The 26,025-nt window shown below is 42.1% G+C and overlaps 1 protein-coding gene across 1 annotated transcript in view; it reads right to left on the bottom strand.

Annotated features, from left to right (window-relative positions):
- The window catches only part of pou2af2 (POU class 2 homeobox associating factor 2), a 10,292-nt gene extending 8,093 nt beyond the window's left edge, over positions 1-2,199 (bottom strand). The window contains exons 1-2 of the mRNA XM_068317444.1: positions 2,190-2,199; positions 1,326-1,426 (exon numbers count right to left, since the gene is read on the bottom strand). Coding sequence (XP_068173545.1) covers positions 1,326-1,426; positions 2,190-2,199 — 111 coding nt within the window. The remainder of the gene's footprint in view (positions 1-1,325; positions 1,427-2,189) is intronic.
- Positions 2,200-26,025: the final 23,826 nt, after the last annotated feature.

Genomic DNA, 26,025 nt, shown 5'->3' with positions numbered 1-26,025 from the left:
TACACAACAGACTGAGCACACATGACGTTTGTAAGAATCAAGAACCATTACATTTTAAAAGATCCTCATTGTCTTTCTTTCATAGAAAATCGCTGGTATAGGGATTGGTATAGGGGTGACAAGTTAATACCTGCATCTTTATGTCAGAATGACATAATAACACTGAATGTTTGGAACTAACACCAGAGGGTAAACCTGGAGCTCATGTCTAAATGACATGTTGATGAAGGGTAACTGAAGTACCTAGGCCAGCTGATTGTCAGCTCTGACATTAACCAGCTCATGATAGATCTACGTTTGTTCGATCCTCTGCAGCAGTTGTGCCTCTTCAAGATAGGCCTGGGTAAAGCTGGTTCTGTCCCCAGCACAGGCAGGAGTTACCGTCCCCCTGTCCTTCTTGGACATCCCTCTGTACCACAATGTAATCTCTGCAGACACTAGGCTCCAAATTGAATATGGCTGGAACCTGTAGGAGTTGTCGTGTGGACCTGTCCTCAACTCATTTGTGGCTATCTTCTCCTTTATCTCAGGCACAATCCCTGCATTATGTGAGTCTCTGGCGGACTGAGTGTCTATAGAGTGGACGTGCCAATACTACTCAGAGAGCAAACAGTGAACAGTGTCCTGTCAGAGCCTTTTGACGGTGGTTTATAGAGAAAGAAAAGCCAATCTTGCTTGTGCATGCAGAAGTCTGAGGTTGATCCTGATTCCTCTGGTTGTGTTAGTGTGCTGCAGTGTGTGTGTTTCTCAGGCAACAATAGGAGGCTTGTCTGTGGCCTGTACACAACACAGGACAATGCCGGCTGGCAGGTGTGCACGGACAAAACTTTGCATAGGCAGCCTCCTTCACTGCCTTTTCTCTGTCTTTCTATGCAACCTGTCCGGCTCAAGCCTTCCCACCCGCCCCTGCCACCAACCCCACCCCCACCTCAGGGTAGTTTTGGGAGATGATGGCCTTCACCGTTGCGAGCATTGTGTTAGTGTTCTTTTGTAAGGTCAGGTTGGGACTCAGCGCTTTGTGTCTCTCTCTACACATAACACTCAGCTATTTACAGATTGGCTCAAGAGGAGCAGAGACAGAGGGGGGGGGGGGTGGAGCAGTGGGGGGTGGGGGGGGGGCAGGCGGTCAATGGATCAACCATGGATTGTTGGCCACAAAACCAGCCAAAATGTAAACAAGGAGAGATTTTTTTAAAAAGCGACCTCTTAATTGTGCTCCAAACGGAATGTCAATTGTGGCTGCACTATTTGGTCAGGGAGAAAAATGAAGTGGTGGGAGACAGGGGGGGGGGCACACAAAGGTAGACAGGTTTAGAGGAGCTTACGCTGTATCTGGGCCCACTGGTCTGCTGAGATCTCTTCTCTGCCAGCAAGTCTTTGACCGTGTGCTTGACTCGGACACCTTGGTACACTCTCTTGGAATATTCTAGAGAAACAGACAGACAGTCTGGCTGATTCAGATCCAGAAACAGTTCCATTTCCAACAAATTTTCATCTATCCCCACAAATGTGTGTTCATTTGAATGTTTCACAGTTTTATTCATGTAGCCTAATGACTCTTAGAGAACAGTGTGTAAATGTCATGGAAATTGCCACTGGTTGGTTAATGCAAATAGACAGTAAAAAACAGGCAGTTTAGACATCGACACTGCTCAGTCCAATGAGGATACAAGGTGACATCAGGACATAGGAACAAATCCACTGTTTAGTTTAAGATTCTGAACATATCATTAGGTGATAACAGCATCTAATGATAGGATAGTATAGGATAGGATAGGATAGGATAGGATAGGAGAATGTTTATCAACAGAAACTGTGCAGGTTCTCAGTTATGCAGTTAATGGTTATCCAAAGCTGTTAAAATGAATCCACTGGACTTTAAGAAAGTTTCCTGCAGATGTTTCACCTCTCATCCAAGAGGCTTGGATGAGAGGTGAAACTGAAGGAACCAAAAAAAAACAAAAAAAAAACTGAAGAAGCGTCTTGGATGAGAACTGAAACGTCTTGAAGACACTTTTTTAAAGTCGAGTGAATTAATTTAAACAGCTTTGTATATCGACAGAAATAAAAATACAAATGTTAAACAGGTTAAAAGTAAAAACATTATTTTCCTCTCATTACATGCAGAGGACAGGCAGACAGATAGATAATAGAGCATCAGTGTATGGATGTGAGTGCCTGAGTCTTACCTGTGTCCATGATGCTGCTGAGCGCTGACACACACAGACACACACAGACACACACAGACACACACCCAGAGGCCTCCCTGCTCTATTTATCTACAGTAGCTGACTCCAGTGTGCTCACCATACTGAGTGGATGGGAACTATAACTATGCCGTCAGGAGGGCAGGGACATGGGCATGTCATCAGGAGGCAGCTTTTTCAAAATGACCTTTATCTATTTGTTTAAATGCAAATGTTTGGTAGGGACGTTTTTTTACACTATTTGCATCTGCAGTCAAGATTAGGGTTTGGAGGCACCAGAAGCATGGAAGAGAGACTCAAGTACTACTCCAATGAGCGCTCACTAGACATTCAAATTTGAAGGCAATGTATAATTCCCACATGTAGAGGAGTAGCTGCATGATTTTGGGGGTTAAGGTATGTCTGTGCATCTTTGAAACAAATGAAACCTTAAGGAACTCTGAAGCATCTTGTAGTGTTTGGAGGTGGAGTGGTGGCACCTCCACTTCAACACTGGATAAAATAAACATATGAGAAAGCTTTGCATGACACAACATTATTGTGTAATTTTCTACTCAAATATATGTGATAAAAATTTGTATGAAAGACTCTCAGCAAGCTGAAAACAAATAAGTCATCTCCACTTTGGGTTTAAAAGAATAAGAAGACTAGCTGGGGGCTAAATAGTTCAGTGTGGTGTCAAAGCTACGCTCCCACCAAGTCTTTATAGTCTTGATTGACCTTCAATCACTGTTTGACCTCTCATTTAGAGGTCTTCCTTCTAAAGACAGAACCTGGTGACACTGATGTGGAATGACTAATAGATAAACAAACACCTGTGGTCTTCTGACAGTCACCAGTTTGGCCTCTATTGAAGGTTCCTGGTGAGAGGAAGCTGAAGAATTCACAGGGAATGTGGGGTTTGGTGCATTCACTGGTACAGAATAGAGTAGAGTAGAGTAGAGTAGAGTAGAGTAGAGTAGAGTAGAGTAGAGTAGAGTAGAGTAGAGTAGAGTAGAACTTTATTGATCCCTCAAGGAGGTTCCGTCTGGGAAATTAACTCACCACTGACAACAAATCTGGTTTGATGTTTGTATCCATGATGATGAGTTTTAGCGCCTCCATCTGGCCAACTGAGATTTTAATGGTGAGCAAACGTGCCCGGTTCAAAAGTAATGATAAGGCTGACGATGGTTGGACAGCATGCATGGATGATATGAATTAAATAAAATTTAACAATTAACTCTAGAAAATGTCTTCTCAGCTAAATAACCCTAACTTACCCTAGAAGAATTACTATGGAAAGGCTCAGGTACGAATCACCAGCAGGAATGAAGCCAGAAATAATAAAATAAATAAATGAAAATGTATTCAAAATACATGTATTAAGACATGAAGCTAAACTGCAAGTTCAGGATTGTATCATGCAGTAATGAGAGCAGGAGGGACTGGGCCTGTCAACGGAAGAGCTGTGGATCAGTCAGAAGCTCCTGGACACACCTGGTGTTTTCTGGGAATCAGGTGTGGAGCTGACTTCCTTCTCATTAATAGTATGCTGGGTTCCCGTGTACCAGTGATGGTATGTGTGCAGTTTTATCAGTTAGTAACTCATAGATAAGAGGGATGCACAGACTCTGAGCAACGGACACCTGGGACAGAAGAGGAAGGAAACGGTCCCTCTGTGCTGCACTCGTTCCTTCTGCTTGGGGCGATTCCTCCATCTGATGTCTGATTGATCAGCGCTGTTTCTCCGTTTAGTTTTTATTGGTTCATCTGGGAACACAAAGGCAGTAAGTATGGTGCGCTTGCATCTTGTCTGGAAGTAACATGTTTAAATCCCAAAAGGTGTGCCTCAACAGACTCACAGCAGAGGTGTGCCTAGCCTGTGTGGGGTCCGGGGGCACGACAAACACAAATGGCACCGGTAGTTCCAGCAATTATAACAGTGCTATGAATAAATGTATATGTATACTTTCATATATATATATTATATATTAGCACCTTCATTTATGTTAATTGATGGATGCTAAGCATTGAACAGGGGCTAACTAGCTCACTGCGTGTTGCAGGGAAGCCAGTATTACCCCAGTACTCATTGATGTGCCCCATCTTTTGCCACCCTCGTTTTCCGAGCTTCTCCTCATGTTAAGGACTGAGGAAGACCGTCGGTCAGCTAAGTTGGACCGCATGCAAAGACACTTAGGTGCAACAAAGGCTGCTGAACATGCTCAATCAGTCTTCAGTTTACCCACCTTTGACCAAATACCAGTCACAAATCCGAACTCAAGAGACTTTGGAACTGTAAACCTTGAACAAAGAGTGAATGACCTCACAAAGCAGGTGAGCAGGTTACATCACAAGCCAAAGAACACCATCCCAAATCCTGAAACTCTTCTTTCCATGCAACCTGTGCAACCCAGGACTATTGAAACTGCTAAGCTTGAAAACCAAATAGCTGAGTTAACCAGACAAGTCCAAATGCTTGTCCGAAACCAACATTCAACCAAAAGAGTGAACCCTGTGTCCAAGGAGTTCCTAGCTGTTAACACCTGACACCCGCGGACTGCTGCTAAACCCCCTGGCACACCGCGGGCGTGGCATTGTTTTAAGTGTGGAGAAGATAACCACATTGCAGCCAGCTGCACCAATGTACAAAATCCCACACTTGTTCGAGAAAAGAATGCTGAGTTAAGAAGCAAGCAAGCTGACTTTGCCGCACGACAAGCCACAAATCCCTTCGCTTTAAACTAGTGGCAGCTCCTGTCGTGGGATGCCCGGGAGCTGAATCCTTTGAATCCCTTAGCCCCAAGACTCGAAATTATGACACTGGAATGCAAGATGCAGAACAAATGCAACCCAGAGCCATCTGTCTTGACCTCGTACCACAAGGTCTTATCGGCCCACGTTGTGCAGCTTCCGTACTTGTTGATGGCATACCATGTGAATCCATAATGGACTCAGGCTCACAAGTCACAACCATTTCTGGGAACTTTCACGAAAGGCATCTGTCCCATCTTCCTATTCAACCGATAAATGCTCTTCTTGAAATTGAGGGAGCCGGAGGGCAAAATGTCCCATATCTGGGCTACATTCAGACACACATTACATTTCCTAAGAATGTTGCCAGCAAAGACCAACAACTAGCTGTTTTGGCCCTCGTCGTTCCTGAGTGTCACTTTAACAGTAAAATCCCACTGTTAATCGGGACAAATGCACCTTTGCGCCTTTATGGCCAATTATTAGAACAAGATGGCCCAAAGTTCTTTCGCAAACTACATTCAAAGCAGTTTGCAATGATCCTTCAACATATTGCTCAAGCACACAGAAATGACATTCACATTTGCCCTGTCATGCTACATAGTAAGAAGCCAGTAACAATCCCGGCGAACCACAAACTATGTCTTATGGGCAATGTGAAAATAAAAAAGAAGAACCAGAACACAAACTTCGTCCTTGAACCCAATGAGCGATACAAGTTACCAGGCGGACTGCTTCTTGAGTCGGCTTTAGTGGACATTCCCTTTAATGCCAATAACAAAGTGCCTGTAATTTTACACAACATGACTGAACATACTGTTACACTGCAGCCAAACAGCATTGTCGCTCAAGCTTGTGCAAAAAGGTTTGAAACCAAGTGCCAACTGAACAAAATATGAAACAAATGATGCTAAACTCTTGCTGAAACAATGGAACAAACTTGAGCTGAGTAATGGCGTGCTGTACAGAAGGGTTAACGATAAAGGTTGCTCTGTTTACCAGCTAGTATTGCCACAACAGTATCGTGAACAAGCTTTACAAGGTGTGCACGACGAGGTTGGTCATCTCGGTTTTGAGCAGTCCCTTCACCTCGCTCGGGCAAGATTTTACTGCCCAAGAATGTCCAGTGCATTGAAGATAAGTGCACGAAATGTTCCCGTTGTCTTATGAGAAAGGCACTTCCTCAAAAAGCTGCACCACTGGAGAACATTCAGGCAACTTACCCTCTTGAACTAGTGTGCATTGATTACTTGTCTATTGAGCCGGACAGTCGAGACACTAGAAATGTGCTAGTAATGACAGATCATTTTACAAAATTTGCAGTTGCAGTACCAACAAAAGATCAAAAAGCGAAAACCATTGCTAAAACTCTCTGGGATAACCTCATCATCCCTTATGGTATTCCTAGTCGCCTGCTTAGCGACCAAGGCCGAGACTTTGAGTCTAAGGTCGTGAAAGAGCTTTGCACACTGATAGGCACAAGTAAGATCCGTACCACTCCCTACCATCCCTGAGGTAACCCGATGGAACGGTACAATAGGACACTCTTGGACATGTTAGGCATGCTGGAGGACAAAGACAAGTATCATTGGAGAGACTTTGTTAGGCCTTTAACACACGCCTATAATTACACAAAAAATGACACTACAGGATACTCTCCATATGAACTTATGCTTGGCAGACAGCCAAGGCTGCCTATTGATCTCATTCTTGGTACTTACCCTGGCAGAACCAGTTCAAAATCCTACTCTGACTACATTAAATATCTCCGTGGAAACCTCCAAGAAAGTTACACCCTTGCTGCTGAACACTCCAAAAAGATGGGGGAGAAGAACAAAATGAGATTTGATAAAAAGATCAGAAATGCCGAATTGTTTTCAGGTGATCGAATTCTAGTAAGAAATGTAAACATCAGAGGGAAACACAAACTTGCTAACCGTTGGGAAGAAAATATATATGTTGTTGTAAAACGGATCAAAGACAATCCTGTGTATGTGGTCAAACCAGAGAGTGGAGGTGCTCCCCACCGCACGTTACACAGGGACTTGCTTCTTCCTTGTGGATTTTTACCTGTTTTGGACCAAGCAGAATCTGAATCTCGAAATGACAATCAAAGGACAATAAGGACCAGGAGCAGAACCAATAATGGAAAAGCAGAAGACCATGACAATGAAGGAGAGTACAGTGATGAAGATGACATGAATGATGAAGAGGAGTTACTATACGTTAGAAATTGGAATCCTCAAATAATCTCAAAACGTCCTTTTGTTCAATCTGAACCGCCTCCTCCCACAGTTCAAACACTCACCAGAACAACAGAAATAACCTTGTTTGATGTTAACAAACTTATCTTGACACAACCTGAATTCTCTAGTGCAAGTAGTACTGACTTTGCTCATTCAAATGCTAAGGTTTCAGATCATGTGGTTATTGACATCCCTGGAATTGACATGACACCTATCATGACTGACACAGTTCTCGATTCACCAGAACCGGTAGACAGTAGTGACAAGTCTGTTGGTGACAAATCTGTTAGTGACGGTATTGTAGAGCCAGTTATATTGAGGCGCTCCGAAAGAGAAAAACGCCCACCCCAAAGATTCACTTACAATGAACTAGGAGAGCCACTGACATTGGCTATTAGCTCTTTCTTCCAAACCCTTGGTGTTGCATTCTCCAAATCTGTTTTGTCCCCTCCACAGTGTTCCGATTGGTTAAAGATGCATGAAGGGACTCAAGCAGTTTAGAGGGAGAGAGTGTAACCCAGTATTACTTTTACTGTTAGTATTATTTTATTCTGTTCAAACGGGTTTTTTGGTTGAATACGGGGTTTCCTATGTGCCCTGAACGCACCTCTGTGCCAATCACTCACACCTGCTCAGAGCTCATTAGCTTTTATGAGCTGCAGCCGTCTGCATGGAGAGATGATGCTGTGGAAGTTGGGCGATAGGCTAGAGAAGTTTGGTGTTGAGCGGGACGCTGTGAAAGTTTACTACAGAGCGACACACTGGAAAAAGTTTGGTGTTGAGCCACGGAGAGTAGATATTTTTTCTTTTTGTTGAAGATAATCCTGGTGAGTAACATAAACCAGAAAATGCAAATTAATTATAAAACCAGTTGGGATGTGATTTTCTTTTCAAAATGTGATGGAAATGTGTTTTTGTTGTTGTTAATTGATCACTAAAAGTAACTGCTCTGTACAATTGTGTACAGGCTGGTTTTCTTTTATGGGTGAAATCTGCACCAAGACTTGAGGCCTTGACATGCGCGGACCGCATGCCCCGTGGAAGGCGTAAAGTAGATACAGTGGATACAGATACTCCTGAAGCCTCCACCTGGTTCCCAGGAGGGTGGTAGGAAAAGGATTACAAGTCCTTTAAGATTTTTTTTTATTAACGGAGATCTTAGATTTTTTCTTTTTTCCTTTTTTTTTGTTGTTACTTTTCCAAAGTCAGATCTGACATTAAATTGAGTAACTTTGAACTATAGACATTGGATGAACATTGAAACCGCAACTGAAAAGGACAGTTATAATGGTGTGGAAAAATGTATTTTGTTTTATTTGTTCATGTGTGTGAAAAATTTAAAATGTTCATATTGGTTTGCTAAATACATTTAAATATTACTTTACTTAAATTTTGTGTGTGTTATTAGGGTGGAGGTATCAAATTTCCATTCACCACCGCCTTGAACCTAGTAGAACCCACATATTTGGTAGATATATACAGATATTTAGAGCCCAGTAGACATAGATATTTAGATATTTGTTCAGCCTCCTCAATAAGAGGGTTACACGTTGCAGAAAAATAAAGCACAACAGATCGGCACCACGTCTCCTCTGGTACTTCTGCCACTACCAAAATAATAGTCTTCTTCATCGTCTTTTCCATTCGGCTTTTCCCTTCAGGGGTCGCCACAGCGAATAAATTGCCTCCATCTAACCCTGTCCTTTGCATCCTCTTCTCTCACACCAACTACCTTCATGTCCTCTTTCACTACATCCATAAACCTCCTCTTTGGTCTTCCTCTAGGCCTCCTGCCTGGCAGTTCAAAACTCAGCATCCTTCTACCAATATATTCACTATCTCTCCTCTGGACATGTCCAAACCATCTCAGTCTGGCCTCTCTGACTTCATCTCCAAAACCTCTAACATGTGCTGTCCCTCTGATATACTCATTCCTGATCCTATCCTTCCTGGTCACTCCCAGAGAGAACCTCAGCATCTTCATCTCTGCTACCTCCAGCTCTGTCTCCTGTCTTTTCCTCAGGGACACTGTCTCTAGACCAAACAACATTGCTGGTCTCACCACAGTTTTGTACACCTTTCCTTTCATTTTAGCTGAAACTCTTCTATCACACATCACACCTGACACTTTCCTCCACCCGTTCCATCCTGCCTGGACACGCTTCTTCACCTCTTTTCCACACTCTCCATTGCTCTGGACTGTTGACCCTAAGTACTTCAAATCCTCCACCTTCTTGATCTCTTCTCCCTGTAACCTCACTCTTCCACTTGGGTTCCTCTCATTCACACACATGTACTCTGTCTTACTGCGGCTAACCTTCATTCCTCTCCTTTCCAGGACAAACCTCCACCTCTCTAGCTTCTCCTCCACCTGTTCCCTGCTCTCACTACAGATCACAATGTCATCTGCAAACATCATAGTCCATGGAGATTCCTGTCTAATCTCGTCTGTCAGCCTGTCCATCACCATGGCAAACAAGAAGGGGCTCAGAGCTGATCCCTGATGCAGTCCCACCTCCACCTTGAACTCCTCTGTCACACCTACACACACCTCACCACTGTCTTACAGTCCTCATACATGTCCTGCACCGCTCTAACATACTTCTCTGCCACTCCAGACTTCCTCATACAATACCACAGTTCCTCTCTGGGCACCCTGTCCATAATTTGTCTCCAGATCTACAAAAACACAATGCAGCTCCCTCTGGCCTTCTCTGTACTTCTCTATCAACATCCTCAGAGCAAATACTGCATCTGTAGTACTCTTTTTTGGCAAGAAACCATACTGCTGCTCACAAATGCTCACTTCTGCCCTTAGTCGAGCTTCAAAGTAATAAAGTCATTGTAATAAATGTAACTGGACAGTTAAGGTACCCCTTTATTCACCATGTTCCCCTTCTGTAGCTCGGCTAGCTGGCTGACTTCTCTCCATGTCGCCTTTATCTTGGCCTCTAACCATCTCTTCCATGGAGGGTATTGCTTATTATGCCCTGTATTGATCTTATATCCCAGCATCTCGAGGATTACCATTGCCGTAGTGTGAATCAGCTTGTTGATCTCAGTTATGTTCCCTGTGGGGATGGTTCTTATTGCAGCATTCTGAAGGTACTTTATAACTCAGCTTCGATATTTGTCGGAGGCTCCAAGTTTCCAGTTGGTCCTTTACAAGCTCCTCATTAGGGGTGCACCACAATGGAGCTACCCGGCACTCTACCCCCCCCCCCCCACACACACACACACACACATACACACACTCGTTTGGCAGTGCAGTTGGGGTTATGAGAGCAGGGCTAAATTTCAAGAGTAACTTTTTTTTTTAACTATTGTTTTTATATGATTCAGATACTTGGATCCCAAATGTTTTTCTCTTTAGAATACAAACACTCCGTGGCCCTTTAGCATGTAGCTTACCTTTAAGTGAAGTAAGAGGAGTACGAAGTAGGAACTATTGTCGGTCGGAGGCAGAGTTGTCATCAGAAAGACATTCACCACTACCACTATCTCCAATAGCATTTGTTTTATCAACCATGATCAACAAAAGCATCCAAGATACGAAGCAAGATGCTCTGAGACGAAACAAGAAGAAGAGGGGAGGACAAGTGTTGGAGGGGCGTGAATGCAGAGGTGCTGCCTCTGTGGGGGTTGTGGCAGAAAGTGGAACTGCAGGACAATAGTTGGATATGGTGACTCACATTTGTTCATATCTCTAAATGTTCCCAAGTTGAATAAGTTGAGGACTACCTGTAAACACACACGCACACACACACACACACACACTGACACACACACTATAGGTCAAAGTTTGAGAACATCCCAATATTTCTGGTTTTGTATTGGAATTCAAGTCTTTCAATTCCATTGAACAGCTTGAAACGGTATAAAGGTAAGTGAGAAGGCGTGTACATTTTAAGTTTATACAAAGAGGTGGACAAGAAATGAGTTAAAACGTTCTTCAGCAATGGATGTTGATCTAGCCCCAAATGTTGATGCTACCAATTCCAACAGGTGTCCCAACTTTTCTAAATAGCACCCCGTTCTGTCTGCATAACAGTAGTGTTGGAATAAACTGGTATCTTACCATTGTCAGCATTAATTGAAGAGTATTTTACTGCAGAAAGTAGTGTTACTATAATTATAGTGAGGAAAAGGAAATTACCAATAAAAAGGAGATTGACGTTCACAGCAGTTAAAATTGTAGGTCTTTCCTACAGAGGAATTGCCGAGAAAGTCAAGTTGTCAGTATGTACAATGTCCGTCACCATCAAATGACACTCACAAACTGGGAGAACAGCGGACAGGAAGAGGTCTGGCAGACCCAAAGCCACAACGGCTGTTGGGAGTCAACAGCTTGTGTGACAGGCGACAGTGGTCCTCATAAACAAGTCTGAATTTCAACTGTGAAGATAAGACTTCAAGTTGCAGCAAGAAAGCCAATGCCGAGACATCAGAATACGAAAAAAGAGGCTTGCTTGGGCCATCAAAGAGCGTCAGTGGACGACTGAAGACTGGAAGAAAGATGGAGTTGTTGTTAAACTTTTGACTAGTAGTGTATATGACTGTGAAAATGGAAAAAGCTTGCTTTCATACTAACACTCTGGCAGACAGGGTAACATATCTCCGATTGTAATGCAGTACAATGATGTACTGCTGCTCATTTGTAGTTTGGTTGGATTGTTTCCAACCAGGATTAAAAACTGATGGGCTCTCTATGAAACCTTGTGGATAGTTGAGGCAAACAGGTAAAAAAAAATTAAATAGGTAGAAAATAGGACACAGACACCACACAAACAAAACAGAAAAACCCTTAAAGGGTTAATTAAAGAGCCAGTAAAATGGAGAAAATCACAGACTGCAGAATGTTTTAACAGTGCTGGCGTCCAGTGGAATCCAGAGGAGCCACTAGAGGGCAGGAAGAGACTAATCTACACAGAGAAGTAATCACGTGAACACACGGTGACCGCTTAAAGCTGCCCCCTGCTGGCAGGTAGTGGAATAACAGTCATCCATGAACATCCAGCTGGTAACTGAGATCAAATACATCAGAACTGGAAACAAACCTAATGGTAAATTAGTACATGTTCTCAAGTTTTGTGCTCATAAATCATTGTGATGTATTTGTACTTTAAACAGGCTACAGTTTTAGCCACTTGGGATGACTGGAAACAACCTGTGAGCAATGAGGAAATTCATTCCAAACCGAGACACAAGGGCTTCTAACAACGACTGTCAGCAACAGCTTGACTTTTGAATAATTTCTTCTTCTACGCTGAATATTTTTTACGCTTCTTACATTGCAAATGTTTTTATAGAAGACAAATGTTCATATACTTGTTTTCTATAGAAAACACTACTTGGATCACATCCACACCAGTCACTCAAATTACAGCGATCGGACCAATCACAGCAGTCAATCAAACTTACAGCACCCTGCTCCACCTGTAGGCATCATCTGCTCCTTCCTGCTTCAGATATACAGATTTCAGTCTGGAAAGTCCAGTGGTTGGAACAAATTTAAAAGTATAAAGTCTGACTGTCCCACAAATATTCAGGTATTTACACTAACATAATCTGATTGATGAGAATTTTAAACCGACAGATCATCATATGTTTAATGTGTCTGTATTATGTTGAGTATAAAATTAAGAAGAAAAAAAACAACACAATCACCGTATGAATGCAACAAAATATTTGAGCAGGTTACAAATATCTTCCTTTCAGGTCCTATAATGGAAACCAAAGATTTTATAAACTTTATAATTCATGTTAGATTTTTAGTTTCCTAAGAAAGATCTATTGTTATCTCTGTAACCATCATAAATAAACATGTTTCTTATCAGAAGACATGGTCTTGGACAGCTCAGTGGAATTTTCCAGTATTCAGTCGTGGAAAAAGAGGAAGCTGATTTGGAGATAATTCTTTCTGGGTTCCTGTGCGTATCATGCACTTATAGGGATCATTCTCATAAAACTAAATTCCATCTCGTAAAGTTTTGGTATGTCTCTAAGCCCTGGCCACATGCTCCTTCTTGGAAATTACAATGCTTCGTCACAACCATGAGTAATACTTGAAATTCTTCAGAGAATGGAGGATGTTTTTTGCTGAGTGGCTAAATAGAAATGTGTATTCTACATCACTTTTGTGGACGACATGGACGACAAAACATATGAAGCTGTCATTTATTTCCACAATCAATCCATTGGGGAGGTGACGAAGGCATAAATAATTTTCCTACACTGTTAAAAAAAAAAAGAAAGTTGTCCAACGATGGGTGCGGGTGAGAACCCCACAGTTCACACTCATCAGACACACAAACATATTGAGACAGAGACCAAACAACAGACAAGCAGTCAGCGAGCCGGATCAGCTGAGGTCACACTGTGAATAATCAATAACACATTCTATCCAGCATGCAGGATGAAGGACTGGTACTGGTGAGAGTGAAGCAGTGAAGTCAGCCCGCTCTTACATAAAAACAGTGATATACTACAGTAGCTCTTGGACAGACCCATGGAAACATATCAAGCTGAAGTGAATCTAATCCTTCTCTTCAACACTTTATAAACAGTTTATCTGTTTAAATGTGCAGGAGTGAAAGTGAACCGCAGATCATCTTAAAGTAGACACCTATGTGGTGAAGGAAGAAATGGAAATATGAGATAAACCAGACGGCTAGACATAGTGATAAAGTTATGTTCTAATATTAAACTTCTCTAGACATGAATAATGTGGAGATAAACCCACCTCTACTGCCAGTGACTGCCTCGTTGTCATTTGTGCTAACATTGAGGCGGTCAATTTATACAGGAAAGAATTCCAACACAAAATCAATCTGGTGGCAGGATAACAGCTACTTGATCAATGACCAGGTCCACGGGGGCTAAATGTATGAGCATAAATCAAACAAAAACACAATAAAATATCACATAAAACTTTCGTACTTGAAGAGGAAGAGTCGGTATCACCGACTGGACTCACCAAGTGGGTTGTACTGATACTCAGTCTAACAGGATCCCCTGAGCTGCTGTTATTTATTCCTAATAAGAATCCTTCATTTTCATAGATGTGGTTTCAGCTTGGCCATGGAGACAGCTGCTGTGGAGCTAGAACCACTCAGGATCTCTAAAACCTGATCCAGTTTGATCCAACACTGGTGTGAAACTTCAACTACAACAGAGTCACACCTCCAAGCTGGACTGATGTCCACCAACAGGTGAACACGGTCCACGCCAGACTGGAACCTTATCCATAGTTTTTTCTTATTACTGGCAAGTTCTGGAAACAACTTTATGTAAATCAAGATGTTTGATTTGCATAAATCATACTCATATTTTGTTTGATGCTGGTGTTTGACATTAAGGAGCATTATAGCAGCAACAAAGGTAAAGATTGAAGACTAATCATGTCAAAGTCATCAGTGTGTGAAGCACAAGTTGGTGGAAGCTCACTGCATCTTCACATCAGGACTGGTTCAGTGTGAATCACAGTCAGCAGCGATGTTCCCTCTAATTTTTGGTGTGTCTTGTTCAAACACACAAGCTTCCTGAGAACACTGAGGACCACTGTGAGCAACATCAGATGGCAGCAGGCTGAAGAGGTAGTGGGACAGGTGTGTGTGGTCACCCACCCTGCCATACCACACTGATGCTCTCGATGGTAAAAGTCAGTCATCATGGGGGCCGGGGCCCTTGCTCTTCTCAGCTTACGAAGTAAGTAGAGATGTTGTTTGTTGTATAACAAATATATTTTACAAATACATTTTTTCTTTGGATACTTCATATAAACTAAAGTCACCTTTTAAAGCTACCCCCCCCCCCCCCTTAGTGGCCAAATATTGATTGCTGATTAATTAACCACAAGTGTGCTGTTTCCAAATGCTTATTTTAACATTTCATCATGAATGACTATTGCTATTCAAGCATCTATAGATTGTTAATTTGTGTTCTGGTGTCTGAAATAAATTCAGCACCTTGGGTGATGGCTAAGTTGTTGACTCTAACTTGAGACCGTCTCACTGCCTTGTGCCTGGGGGTGAAGTTCTGTTCATTTACTGCGGAGCAGTAGAGAAACCAGAAGTTGAAAGCGAACACTTATGAAGTGAGGCCTACGGGTCTGAACCAGAACATATTCAAGCCGAACTGATTTGTGGTCAGAGTGTGAGCTGGATGCCATGGGCACTGAAGGTGGAGCTGATTTCCAGATGTGTCTCCAGGCACTGGTTAATGTCAGGTTATCCAGAGCAGAAGGCCGGCGGTAGCGTCTGCTCTTGATTTAAGACGTTTGAACGATTCAGACTCGGTGCTTCTTTCTCTCATCCCTCTCCCACCAGCCTCTTGTTTGTCAGCTTACAGGTTTCAATCCACAGCACCCTGTCTGTTTGCTGTGCAAACTTACCCCATGACTGGAAACATAAAGGCGACAATGGCTGCCTTTCATAACCGAAAGCCAAACTGACAACTTCGATTCATTTCCTACAGGAGTGTAGAGACGCACGTCTGTCGTTTCACTTTTCACCTCCAACAAACATGAAAGACAAAAGAGACAACAGAAGCTCAGGTCTGCTGTATGCGCCCAAACGTACGAGTCTCCCCCCACAGGAATGTTCGGTTGACTCACCTGTGTGGGTTTGCAAGAGCTTCTCAACTGGTACTCTGGTTTGTTATTGGTACAATGTGTATAAGTGTTTACTGAAGAGCAGTGTGTGTGTGTGTGTGTGTGTGTGCATGTTTGTGTGGTGTGTGTAGCTCCCGCAGTGCACTGGTGTCTCGCCCGGAGTTCCCCCCGCCTCACGCCCTAAGACAAGCTGGGATAGGCTCCAGCTCCCTGAGAGTTTTTAGTAAGTCACTGATCGATCAGTTTTTCCACGGAAGACAAGTTTACAAGAATTGTGTGTGTGTGTGTGTGTGTGTGTGTGTGTGTGTGTGTGTGTGTGTGTGTGTGTGTGTGTGTGTGTGTGTGTGTGTGTGTATGTGTGTGTGTTTCCTGAGTTTCTTTGGGCAATCTGATTTCCCCTGACCATCAAACAGGTATTGGTAGTTCAGGGGTTCCTCTACGTACGAATGTCTCTTCAAACAAAATTTTCTACTTACGAAACTTCTCAGCAGGAAAATTTTGCCTCTAGTTACAAAAGAAATTTCAACTTACGAAAGATAAAAACACAGTATGGGCTGATACTCTCAGCTCCCACAGGTTCCTGAACGCAACATTCTCATAGCTGCTCTGCCATTGGCTATTACCTAGCATCCTGGCATCCCATTGGCTCAGAGGGACCTCTATGGAGCTAGATAGGTGTCTATGCAGCGTCCTCATCATTCGGCCCTCGACCCGTGAGGTGTTCTGATAGTTTTACGTAAATATATTAACTTTTAGAGTATTCACTATGGACCCCAAGAAAGTGACGGAGAAAAGAGGAAAAGAAAAGAAGAAGAAAAGAGTTTTTTTGTCCAGACAAACAAAGTAAGAGATCGTAGAAAAGCCTGAAAAAGGGATGCGTTTGGTTGATCTCACCAAAGAATATGGCCGTAATGCCTCTACAATCACCACGTTATTAAAACAAAAGGAAGTTTAAGGAGTTTAAGGCATGGCGTGGGTGGTTGGAGAAGTTCAGAAGGAGGACTGGAATTCACTCTGTTGTCCATGGGGGGGCAAGAGGGCATGAAGCAAAGAGGGCAAAAAACAATGAGGACAGCAGTTAAAAGGTAAATGACCATCATTATTATTCTTTACTCTATTCTTTGTTTTTTAAATTATGCACAACTCTCATTTATTGTGTAATAATCTAATTGTAACATGTATTTGTTACCTATTTTGGTGCATTTTTTTGCTTTATAAAACACTTATGTCTGAATTTTGGGGGGCTTGGAACGGATTAGGGCATTTGCATGGAAAACGCGTCTCTACTTATGAAATTTCTTCCAGAACCAATTAATTTCGTAAGTAGAGGTACTACTGTATTACATTAGGCTGGCCAGCTGCTCAGGATGAACCTTCCACTCTGACCTTGAAATGTCATCGTATAATAATGACAATAATCAAACTGGTGTTTAGTATTGGTATTTAGTTTCAGTATTAGTTGTCATTATTTATTTTATGTATTAAAAATAAAAAAAATCTTCTTCTTCTTCTATATTCAGATTCCACGTCATGTCACAATAACTACGAAAATATAAGATATATAAGTGAACAGTTTGCTCTGATGTCAGATACATGTGGAGTTTTGGTCTTTCCTGCTGGGGCATCATCTGCAGTGTTTTGTCCTTCTTTTATCCATGTCTCCGTGAACTTCTGAGCAGGGAGTGAATCCACAATGTGTTTTTGTGCATTACATCGGGTTGATCCCCCCATCCTGCCCAGTAAATCACACTCTGGTAATAAGAATCAGAAATATTCTTAATGCTAATATCCTAAAAAAAATAATTAAATGATAATAAACGCAAATTCCAAGTCTAAATCCTGCTAGTGGTAGAGGACCCGAGCTTGAGGATGACACACAGATTATATATATATAACAGTCTGCCTTGTTAAATATGTATATATATTTTTTTTTTTTTCTTTAGCATAAATGAAATAATTATTTAACAAACTAACTGTTTTGTGGAAGTGGGCCCAAACAAGAATAGATTGAAAATCCCAGACAATCCATCCAAATATTATTGAATTTAATTTCTGTTGTGATTCGATGTGATTTATATAAACTGACATCAGATACTTTAAAGTTCAGCACTGATTGGCTGGGCAGCCCCAGAAATGTTCTCTGGACTCAGACACGTTATTCCATGGGTAAGAGGTGATAGAGGGGGACTCAAACATTATTTTGTGAAAAGTCATCACATCCACTTTGAGTTTTTGTCATTTCATTTGCTGAGCAGTAAACGCTCTTCTGATGAATTCTAAGGAAGTCACAGTCAGAAGTATCCCTCCATGTTCTATAGGAACCCGTGGTGGGCCTGACCTCCACAGACCAGCCACATGTGTCAGCTGACAGGAGAACTACTGGAAAATGTCACAGGTGTCATGGGCATTTTACTGTCACTGCTGTCAGGTTTTGTTTTCCATGACTTCCCCAAAATGTAATGGAAAGACTTTGCTCTGAAGGAATGGAAAAAAAGGAGCTCCAGAACCTTTTCTGATGGTTGGTTGGTGGGTTGGAAATCACAGCATCGCTTAAAAAATCCCTCATGTGCTCTAAATATTGGTCCTGTTCATCTGATATAAAGTTCACTCTCCAAATGAAGCACAGACAGCGGCTGTGTGCTAATGAGGGAAAAAGTGAAAGCATGCTTTAATGTCTCCAGCACGTGGTTAATGTCACAAAATCGTCATCCTAAGGGCCTCCTTTCAACACGTATGTGAACAGGTGGAACCACTCACAGCGTGTGCAAGTAAATACGTAAAAGAGAGAGTGGAAAATCGGGCCTGTGCTCCTCCACACGCATGGCCGACTGCAGAAGCCATCCAGGCAGCACCTCTGAGATCTCTCGGAAGATTATCTGGAAAGATGAGACCATAGTTTGACATCAGTTTCATGCGTGGAGCAGAGATAGTCTCCTTAGCAACAGAGGAAAACAACAAATCACAAAGCCGATTCAGGGAGCAGTGCCGCCAAGAGCCTCGGCCAAGTATTGTAACATGAATAACACATTCCTGGAGGAGAGTTTAAATGTCTGGGCAGTGAGTCAACAGATTCATGCCTACCACCTCACAGCTCTGGAGTTTGTGCTCACAGCGATGCTCTGATGTCGGTTCCTCTCAGATTCCTCACATTGTAAAACTGCTGCATCCACTGCAGCTCATTTCCAGTGGTGGAAGGATGAGGCCGATGCAAGAAGAATCAGAACGGGGCAAATAGGCTCAAGCAATAATGTGTAAATGTAAAGCATTAGAGAAATATTTTTCCTGCAGGATGAGATCTGCTGGCTCATTTATACTGTTTTGCAGGCATTTCACTTCTAATGATTACATTCTTCCGCTGCAGAGTCATCAGGATCAGCTGTTCACTGTAAACAGTCCTACAGGATGTGACGGAAGTCAGTCCACTCTTATTAATTCAATGTAAACACTGAGTGATCAGTTAGCAGCAGTAAATACTGTGTGTACAATTTTTATGCAGAATTCAGTTGATTCCACATCATATGAGTGAACTTCCTATCATTCACTGCTTCACAGCTGACTGCTGGGACAGTCTGCCTTGTTGAAGTCAAAAAAGTCAGTCAGAAAACAGTGTTTCGTCCGACTGTGGATGATGACGTCAAGCTTATGATGACCAATTAGAGTGTCTCCTCGTTTCACAATCTGAAGTAACAAATATTCAGTGTTAATCTTAAAAAGCTGGTCAAGAAAAAATAGGTAGAGAGAGCGTGCCTCCAGTCTTTAGTATCTGTTTGATTTTTGATGAACAAATAAGTGCTGAAAAAAGTCACACTTGTCACAGATTTCCAATCTGAAAAGTTGTTATTTCAAGGGGCTGTGATGTTATAGTGCTCCTTTTTAGCTTTAGAGGGCCTTTAACACCATCTGTTTTCTGCTACTGTGGGAGACACTGAACACCATGGCTGGGGAACCACAGATTCTAAGCTGGATCACCAACTAGTCAAAGTCAAAGTCAGCTTTATTGTCTAGTGTACCATCTATGCACGACATACGGCACAGATGAAATAGCAGGCCTCTCTGACCCACGGTAAACAGGCAGTACAACAGGCAGTACAACACAGGCAGTACAACAGGCAGTACAACACAGGCAGTACAACAGGCAGTACAACACAGGCAGTACAACAGGCAGTACAACACAGACAGTACAACACAGACAGTACAACACAGGCAGGGCAACAGGCAGTACAACACAGGCAGTACAACAGGCAGTACAACACAGGCAGTACAACACAGGCAGGACAACACAGGCAGGACAATACAGGCAGGGCAACAGGCAGGGCAACAGGCAGTACAACACAGACAGTACAGCACGAAGTGGCCTTCAATTCACAATACATTTTTGCTTCTTTGGGTTTTGCATTAATTTTTTTCTTTTGCTGTTTATTTATGTTTGTTTTGGGTTTCAGTTTATATGTTCCCTTAGTTGTGTATTTTTATATATGTGTAGTTTTACGTGTCTATATTTCCTTTTGCTTTATGTTAATATGTTTTCAGTTGTGTATTTCTATGTTCTTGGTGTGTATTTATGTTGTCTCCTTAATATATTTTTCCTGTCTGTCTGTCTGTCTGTCTGTCTTTGAGCCTTTCAAGCCATTGATGACACAATTCTTGATGAACTAACAGCAGATGAAACCTGAATTTCGATATTTCAGACTGTTGGACATCATCTTACGTAACTCACACTGTGTCCTTCCTGTTTAATGAGGCCTTTCCAGCTTCTTATCAAGGACATCTGCTCTTTTTCTCAGAACATCAGGCGTGAGGGTGTGGCCCGGCTGATGTCTCCTGCACTCCATCAATAACTGTTATACTGAATTCTGGTCATCTAAGCACTAAAGACAAACCATGCTGTGGCTTCTTGGAGCACAGTTTATTTTTTCTGACCCAAAGACTGCTGATCAGCTAAATGGGAACTGGCTTTAAAGAGGCCCAGACTGTAAGTGTTTAGAACCAGTTCTAAAATCAAGTTTCACTTTTTACAAGCTGCATGGGTTGTTGTCTTTTTACTCTCAAACATACCAACACTACATTATTACTGAACACCTTGCTTCATGTTGTCATTGGGGTGAAACCCCTGTTTTAATGAGCTAAACCTAGAGAAGAAACACATGAACCAGAGTGAAATAAATTGAATTGAACAATCATGGATCTCAACCTTTACCTGTATCTAAGCCAGAATGAAATCCAAGATCCCACCAGGTGTGATGGTTTCCATTCTCAGGTTTCAGACATAACTCCAACCATCCTTAAGGTCGAAGCCATCATGTTACTATAGCAACTTCAGAAACCCAACAGGTAAAATAAGGGCAAAATAAAACAAATTGACTTTTACTTTTGTTCCTTGATTTAAATGTTGGATCTGGAAATAATCCTTTTGGAAAAGCCACAAAAATATGAGTGCTCCTCTCCAGTTATCAAATTGTTTATTCAAAATGTTGAATATCTCCAAAATCAAAATTCGGGAGCAAGCTGCCAGAAGGATGAAATAAATAATGTTCAATTTTTTTTTCTCTTCTACCTAATAAGGACTCGATTAAATACAAGGATTAAAGGTCTGTTTTCTATGTGACACTTGAATGAATGGCAGCAACACAAGATACTGCCTGATGTACTTTTTTCCTTTTTTTTTACTTCTAAACTTTCTTTCCCTTCTAATGGATTTTTCCCCTAATTTTCCCAGTTTCGCATTACTGAAGTAACAATCTTTTAGTTTATCTTATCTCATCTGATCTGGACTCACCTTAAATGAGAACAAAATTGCCTTCAGCCACAGATGTTGTCCTCCCATGGTTCTGAAGGGCAGACCCAAAATGGGATTAAATGGTTAAGAAGCATAAATCCCATCAGACAACAATAACAGTTTTCTCTAAACATGTCGTGCCTTTATTGAATTTTTCTGGGCTTCTAAAGTTCCTTTAAAAGAAACCATCTGATGTGGAAAAATCTGTGTTTGGCACAACAACTAATGAGTGTGTGTAAGGAGAAACCAGTGACAAGGTCACCAGGAGATGCTGCTTCATCTTCAGGGGCCAAAAGCACAAATATTCTTTCCATCACCATGAAACCACCAACACCATGAAACCCTAAAAGCCTCTGAGATGCCGTCGCATACTGTTCTATATCAACAATTAATAAGACTCGTTTCTGATTTTTATACCGAAGTTGAACTTATTTGCTCCTGACCCATAGCGTAGCCATCCAGAACACATTGTACAAATCCAGCCAGTAATTTTTGTGAGATCCTGTTGACATACAAACAAAACAAACAAAACTTTAAAAACTAGCAGAAGTAATTGTAAGAAAATAAGGAAGTCGTCATTGTTGACCATGACGTATGTTACTTAAAGGGACAGTGAACATTTTGTCCACTGTTTTAAAAAGAAACGCCAAAGGATTGCTAACACTGTGCTAACTGGATGAAACCAGGATGAAACCAGAACAACAATCAACAAAGTACGGAAGCCTAAGTCACATTATTCACTGTTAGTTAGCTTACTGAGGATGCTGACTTGTGACTTGCATCTTCATGAGTCACTGAAGGCACCATCATTAGTGCACTGCTCTGGTCACTAACAGAATCCACCGCTGAGAAACAGGCTGAAAGGTCATGAAGGGATATTCTAACACATTGCTTCATGGAAAGAAAAAGAATCACCTAAAAATATTGAATATACTACCTGCTTTTACACTGGAACACATGCCGATCATCCATGAACATGATGGTTTATTAGTAGGAGAAGGTGCTGAAACATCTGTGAGGGTGGAGATGGCATTTGCTTTACAATAGACAGATTTTAGTGGGAATACAACACTCAGGACAGAATCAGCTCAAGAGCACAGAAGCCCTGCGTTGACTCAGAATTGCTAATTATTTCTTCATTGTCATGAGGAAGAGATTTAGTTTAACATTAAGACAGGTCCAAACTGTCCCGTCCAGTCCAGCCTGGCCCTCACAAGGGGCTGGGTTAGGAGACGATAGAGAGTGATGATCCAAATTCACATTTCACAGTCTGAACCCTCTCTGTGTAGAGCAGGAAGTGAATGAGGCTAGCAGACAGTTATCCTGAAACCTGCTGATGGAGAGACCATATAAGGCAGCAGACAAAAGAGGTCTGCTTAACTCACTGCCCTTTACGCCTGACTGACATGTAGGGCAGCAACAAAAGGCTGTCACTACTGTCTGTTTTTGGCCTTTCTTAGGGTGGTAGGCCACGTACCTCACATTGCTTACACCTCTGTCGCCACTATTTTTTGGCCCACCTTCCGGGGTCCAGTATAGCACTGCTCTTGCTTTGTCATCCTTATTCCTTCTCTGGACATGCCCCATCCACTTTCATGGGATCACCTATCCCATGTTCTCTTGTTCGCATTTATTTAATAGTTGTTCATTTAAGACCTTATTTGGCCAAAATATTCTCAGGATTCTTCGTCGGTTCTTTTTGGGACAACAGTTAGCTTATTAAGATCATTTCTGTGATTTGCCAGAAAGCTGGTGTCAGTCAAAACAGACATTTATGCATGTGAACCATCTCAAATTCAGAACAAAAGCTGATTTCCAAACAAAGGGAATAAAAAATGTTATCACTGTAAGGTTAAAATTAATAGTTAGTCTCTACTACAAAGTCAGCTGTCAGCTTTAACAACTAAGGATCTATTAAATCTATTATTGAATCAAGTCCAGAAGGTTCCCTGTCATCTAATTCTAACTTTGTGTTCTAAGAGCCTGAAGAACTTCATCTACAGAAAAGACTAACAAATTAAAAAGCTTCCCAGCATGCACTGACAGGTTTATGGGTTTCACAGAAACAGCTTCCATTCACTCAAACTAGGAGCCTGATGATATAAAACGCTTATTTAAACAATCTAATTTCTCTTTTCAGTCATATCCTTGAATAGAATTCTTATAAACAATAATAATAATAATGGATTAGATTTATATAGCACTTTTCTGGGCACTCAAAGTCACCTTTACAGTGGATCCATTATTCATTCACTCCTAATTCATACTTGGTGGTTGTAAGCAAGAAGGGTAAAGTGTCTTGCCCAAGGACACAACAACAAATGACTAGGCGTGAGTGGGAATCAAACTGCCGATTCTTGAATCACTGAACAACCTTCTTTTTCCACTTCCCCAGGTTGCGGCGTTGCTGGAGCCTATCCCAGCAGACTTAGGGCATGAGGCAGGGTACACTCTGGGCACGACGCCAGTGTACTAAAGAGCCACACAAAGACAAACAAACACGTACGCACACGCTCACACCTACGGGCAATTTGAGATCGGCCAATTCACCTGAAGTGCATGTTTTTTGGAGGTTGTAGAAAGCTGGAGAACCTGGAGAGAACCCACTCAGACACGGGGAGAAAATGCAAACTCCACAGAGTATGACTTGAACCAGGAGCCGCCTCGTGCGGTTACAGCACTACCCACTGCACCACCGTGCCACCCACTGTCCATAATTTCTTTGAGTTATTTAGGTTGTCAGTAGTGAGTGACAAATAAAATTCTGATTTGGCTTTTTCATCCAAATTCTAGGGCAGACTGCCCACACTGTTTTTAGCAAGTGTCCAAATGGGATCTTGTTCTGTACAGACTGGGCTACATTATTGCCCTAGCAACGACATTGGAATGGAGGTATCGTCCAGGGTGTGTAGTGGTTGACGTCATGTAATTTTGACAGTTGCAACAACAGCAAGGACGAACATAGATGTTGGTTACCTTAGTGGATTGGTGTTACCACTGTCTAGTAGTGCCAGTCCCAGATTGCTAGTAAGTGTGAAGATAGATGAATGAATACACTGTCTAGTAGAGGTGCAGAAAATCTCAAACAAACCAGACACTGTAAACTTATTCCTCCATTGTTCCGTAACACGTGATACTCTTTGTTCTGGTGCATTGGCTCTTGCATCATACAGTGACGTCATGGACAGTCAAAACGAATCGGCGTGTTTGGAAGCGTTCAGACTGAGATGTATTTGTCCAAATGTGATTTAAAACTGCCTCCAAAAAGTGGTTTCAATTAATCTTGCAAAATCTGCTTTGATATAGTATGTGGCTGTTAAGACTACAAAAGAGCCATCCCCTTTCAATCAGGATGGGCTAAAAATCGGACTGTGGCAGCCAGTCTGATTGCAGCCTTGTAAAGGGGACAATGCCTTGCTCAGGGCACCTCGGCAGTGCTGATGAGGTGAAATCGCACCTCTTCACTGCCAGCTCACACTCTGAAATCTTTTTTGCCCACATGGGCCTTATATTGGCCACACTTTGGTCTCAAGCCAAAGACTTAGTGGTCTGAGCTACTGCCACCTCCCTGCTGTCGCCAAATTACTGAGACATTATTTTTGATTTCACAAAATTTAGTTTTTAACAAAACTCTTCAAAACAGATAGAGTGGCTTATTTTAAATGATGAAATTCAGAAATGCAGCGGAGATGAGCACCTGAATTAAGGAGGGGATTTTAACTGAACAAAAAACCTATTTTAGACAGTAATCACTGGAAACCTCATGCTGCATGGAACAAGAAACCGAGGTATTTCATAGAAACAAATGATCTGACTTACACGTGGAGGAATTTTAACAGCTCAAGATGACAGTATACATGGGTAGGTTGTGGGGAGACAAACCTATCCATGTCACGACTGGACAGATTCTATTGTTTTGCCCACCCTTTAAACTTTTTTAAGAACTGTTCCATCTTGCCAGCTGGATTCACAGATCACGCTCTAGTGCAATGGTGGGATGCAGGCAAAAGCCAGATCAACAATCTATGTCTACAGCACACTCAAAATGCCTCCGGTGACTTGGTCAGATCTATCAGAGATCTGGAGAGGCAAGTGGCAGAACTGCAGATGTTAGCAGAGTCCACAGAAGAAAGAAGACACATTACGGCCCTCAAAGACCAAAACTGTACCTTGGCTGAGCTGCTCGATGTGCCTGCAAGGGGCGCCATGGTACGCAGTAAGTTTAATAACATTGCGCTGATGGATGCTCCCACTCACTTCTTCTTTAGGTTGGAGAGGAAAAATGGGCAGGGGAGGTTGATCCACTCTCTACTATCCATGGAGGGTACTGTGCTGGAGGACAGTGCAGAAATCCGTAGATACGCTGCAAGTTTCTATGAAGAATTGTTTGACTCTGGATACTCTGAGAAACCTGAAATATTGACATCCTTTCTGTCCGATCTACCGAAG

The sequence above is a fragment of the Antennarius striatus genome, chromosome 6 (genome assembly GCF_040054535.1).
Source record: "Antennarius striatus isolate MH-2024 chromosome 6, ASM4005453v1, whole genome shotgun sequence".
Classification (NCBI taxonomy): Eukaryota; Metazoa; Chordata; class Actinopteri; order Lophiiformes; family Antennariidae; genus Antennarius; species Antennarius striatus.
This window is presented reverse-complemented; position numbering and strand designations above follow the sequence as displayed.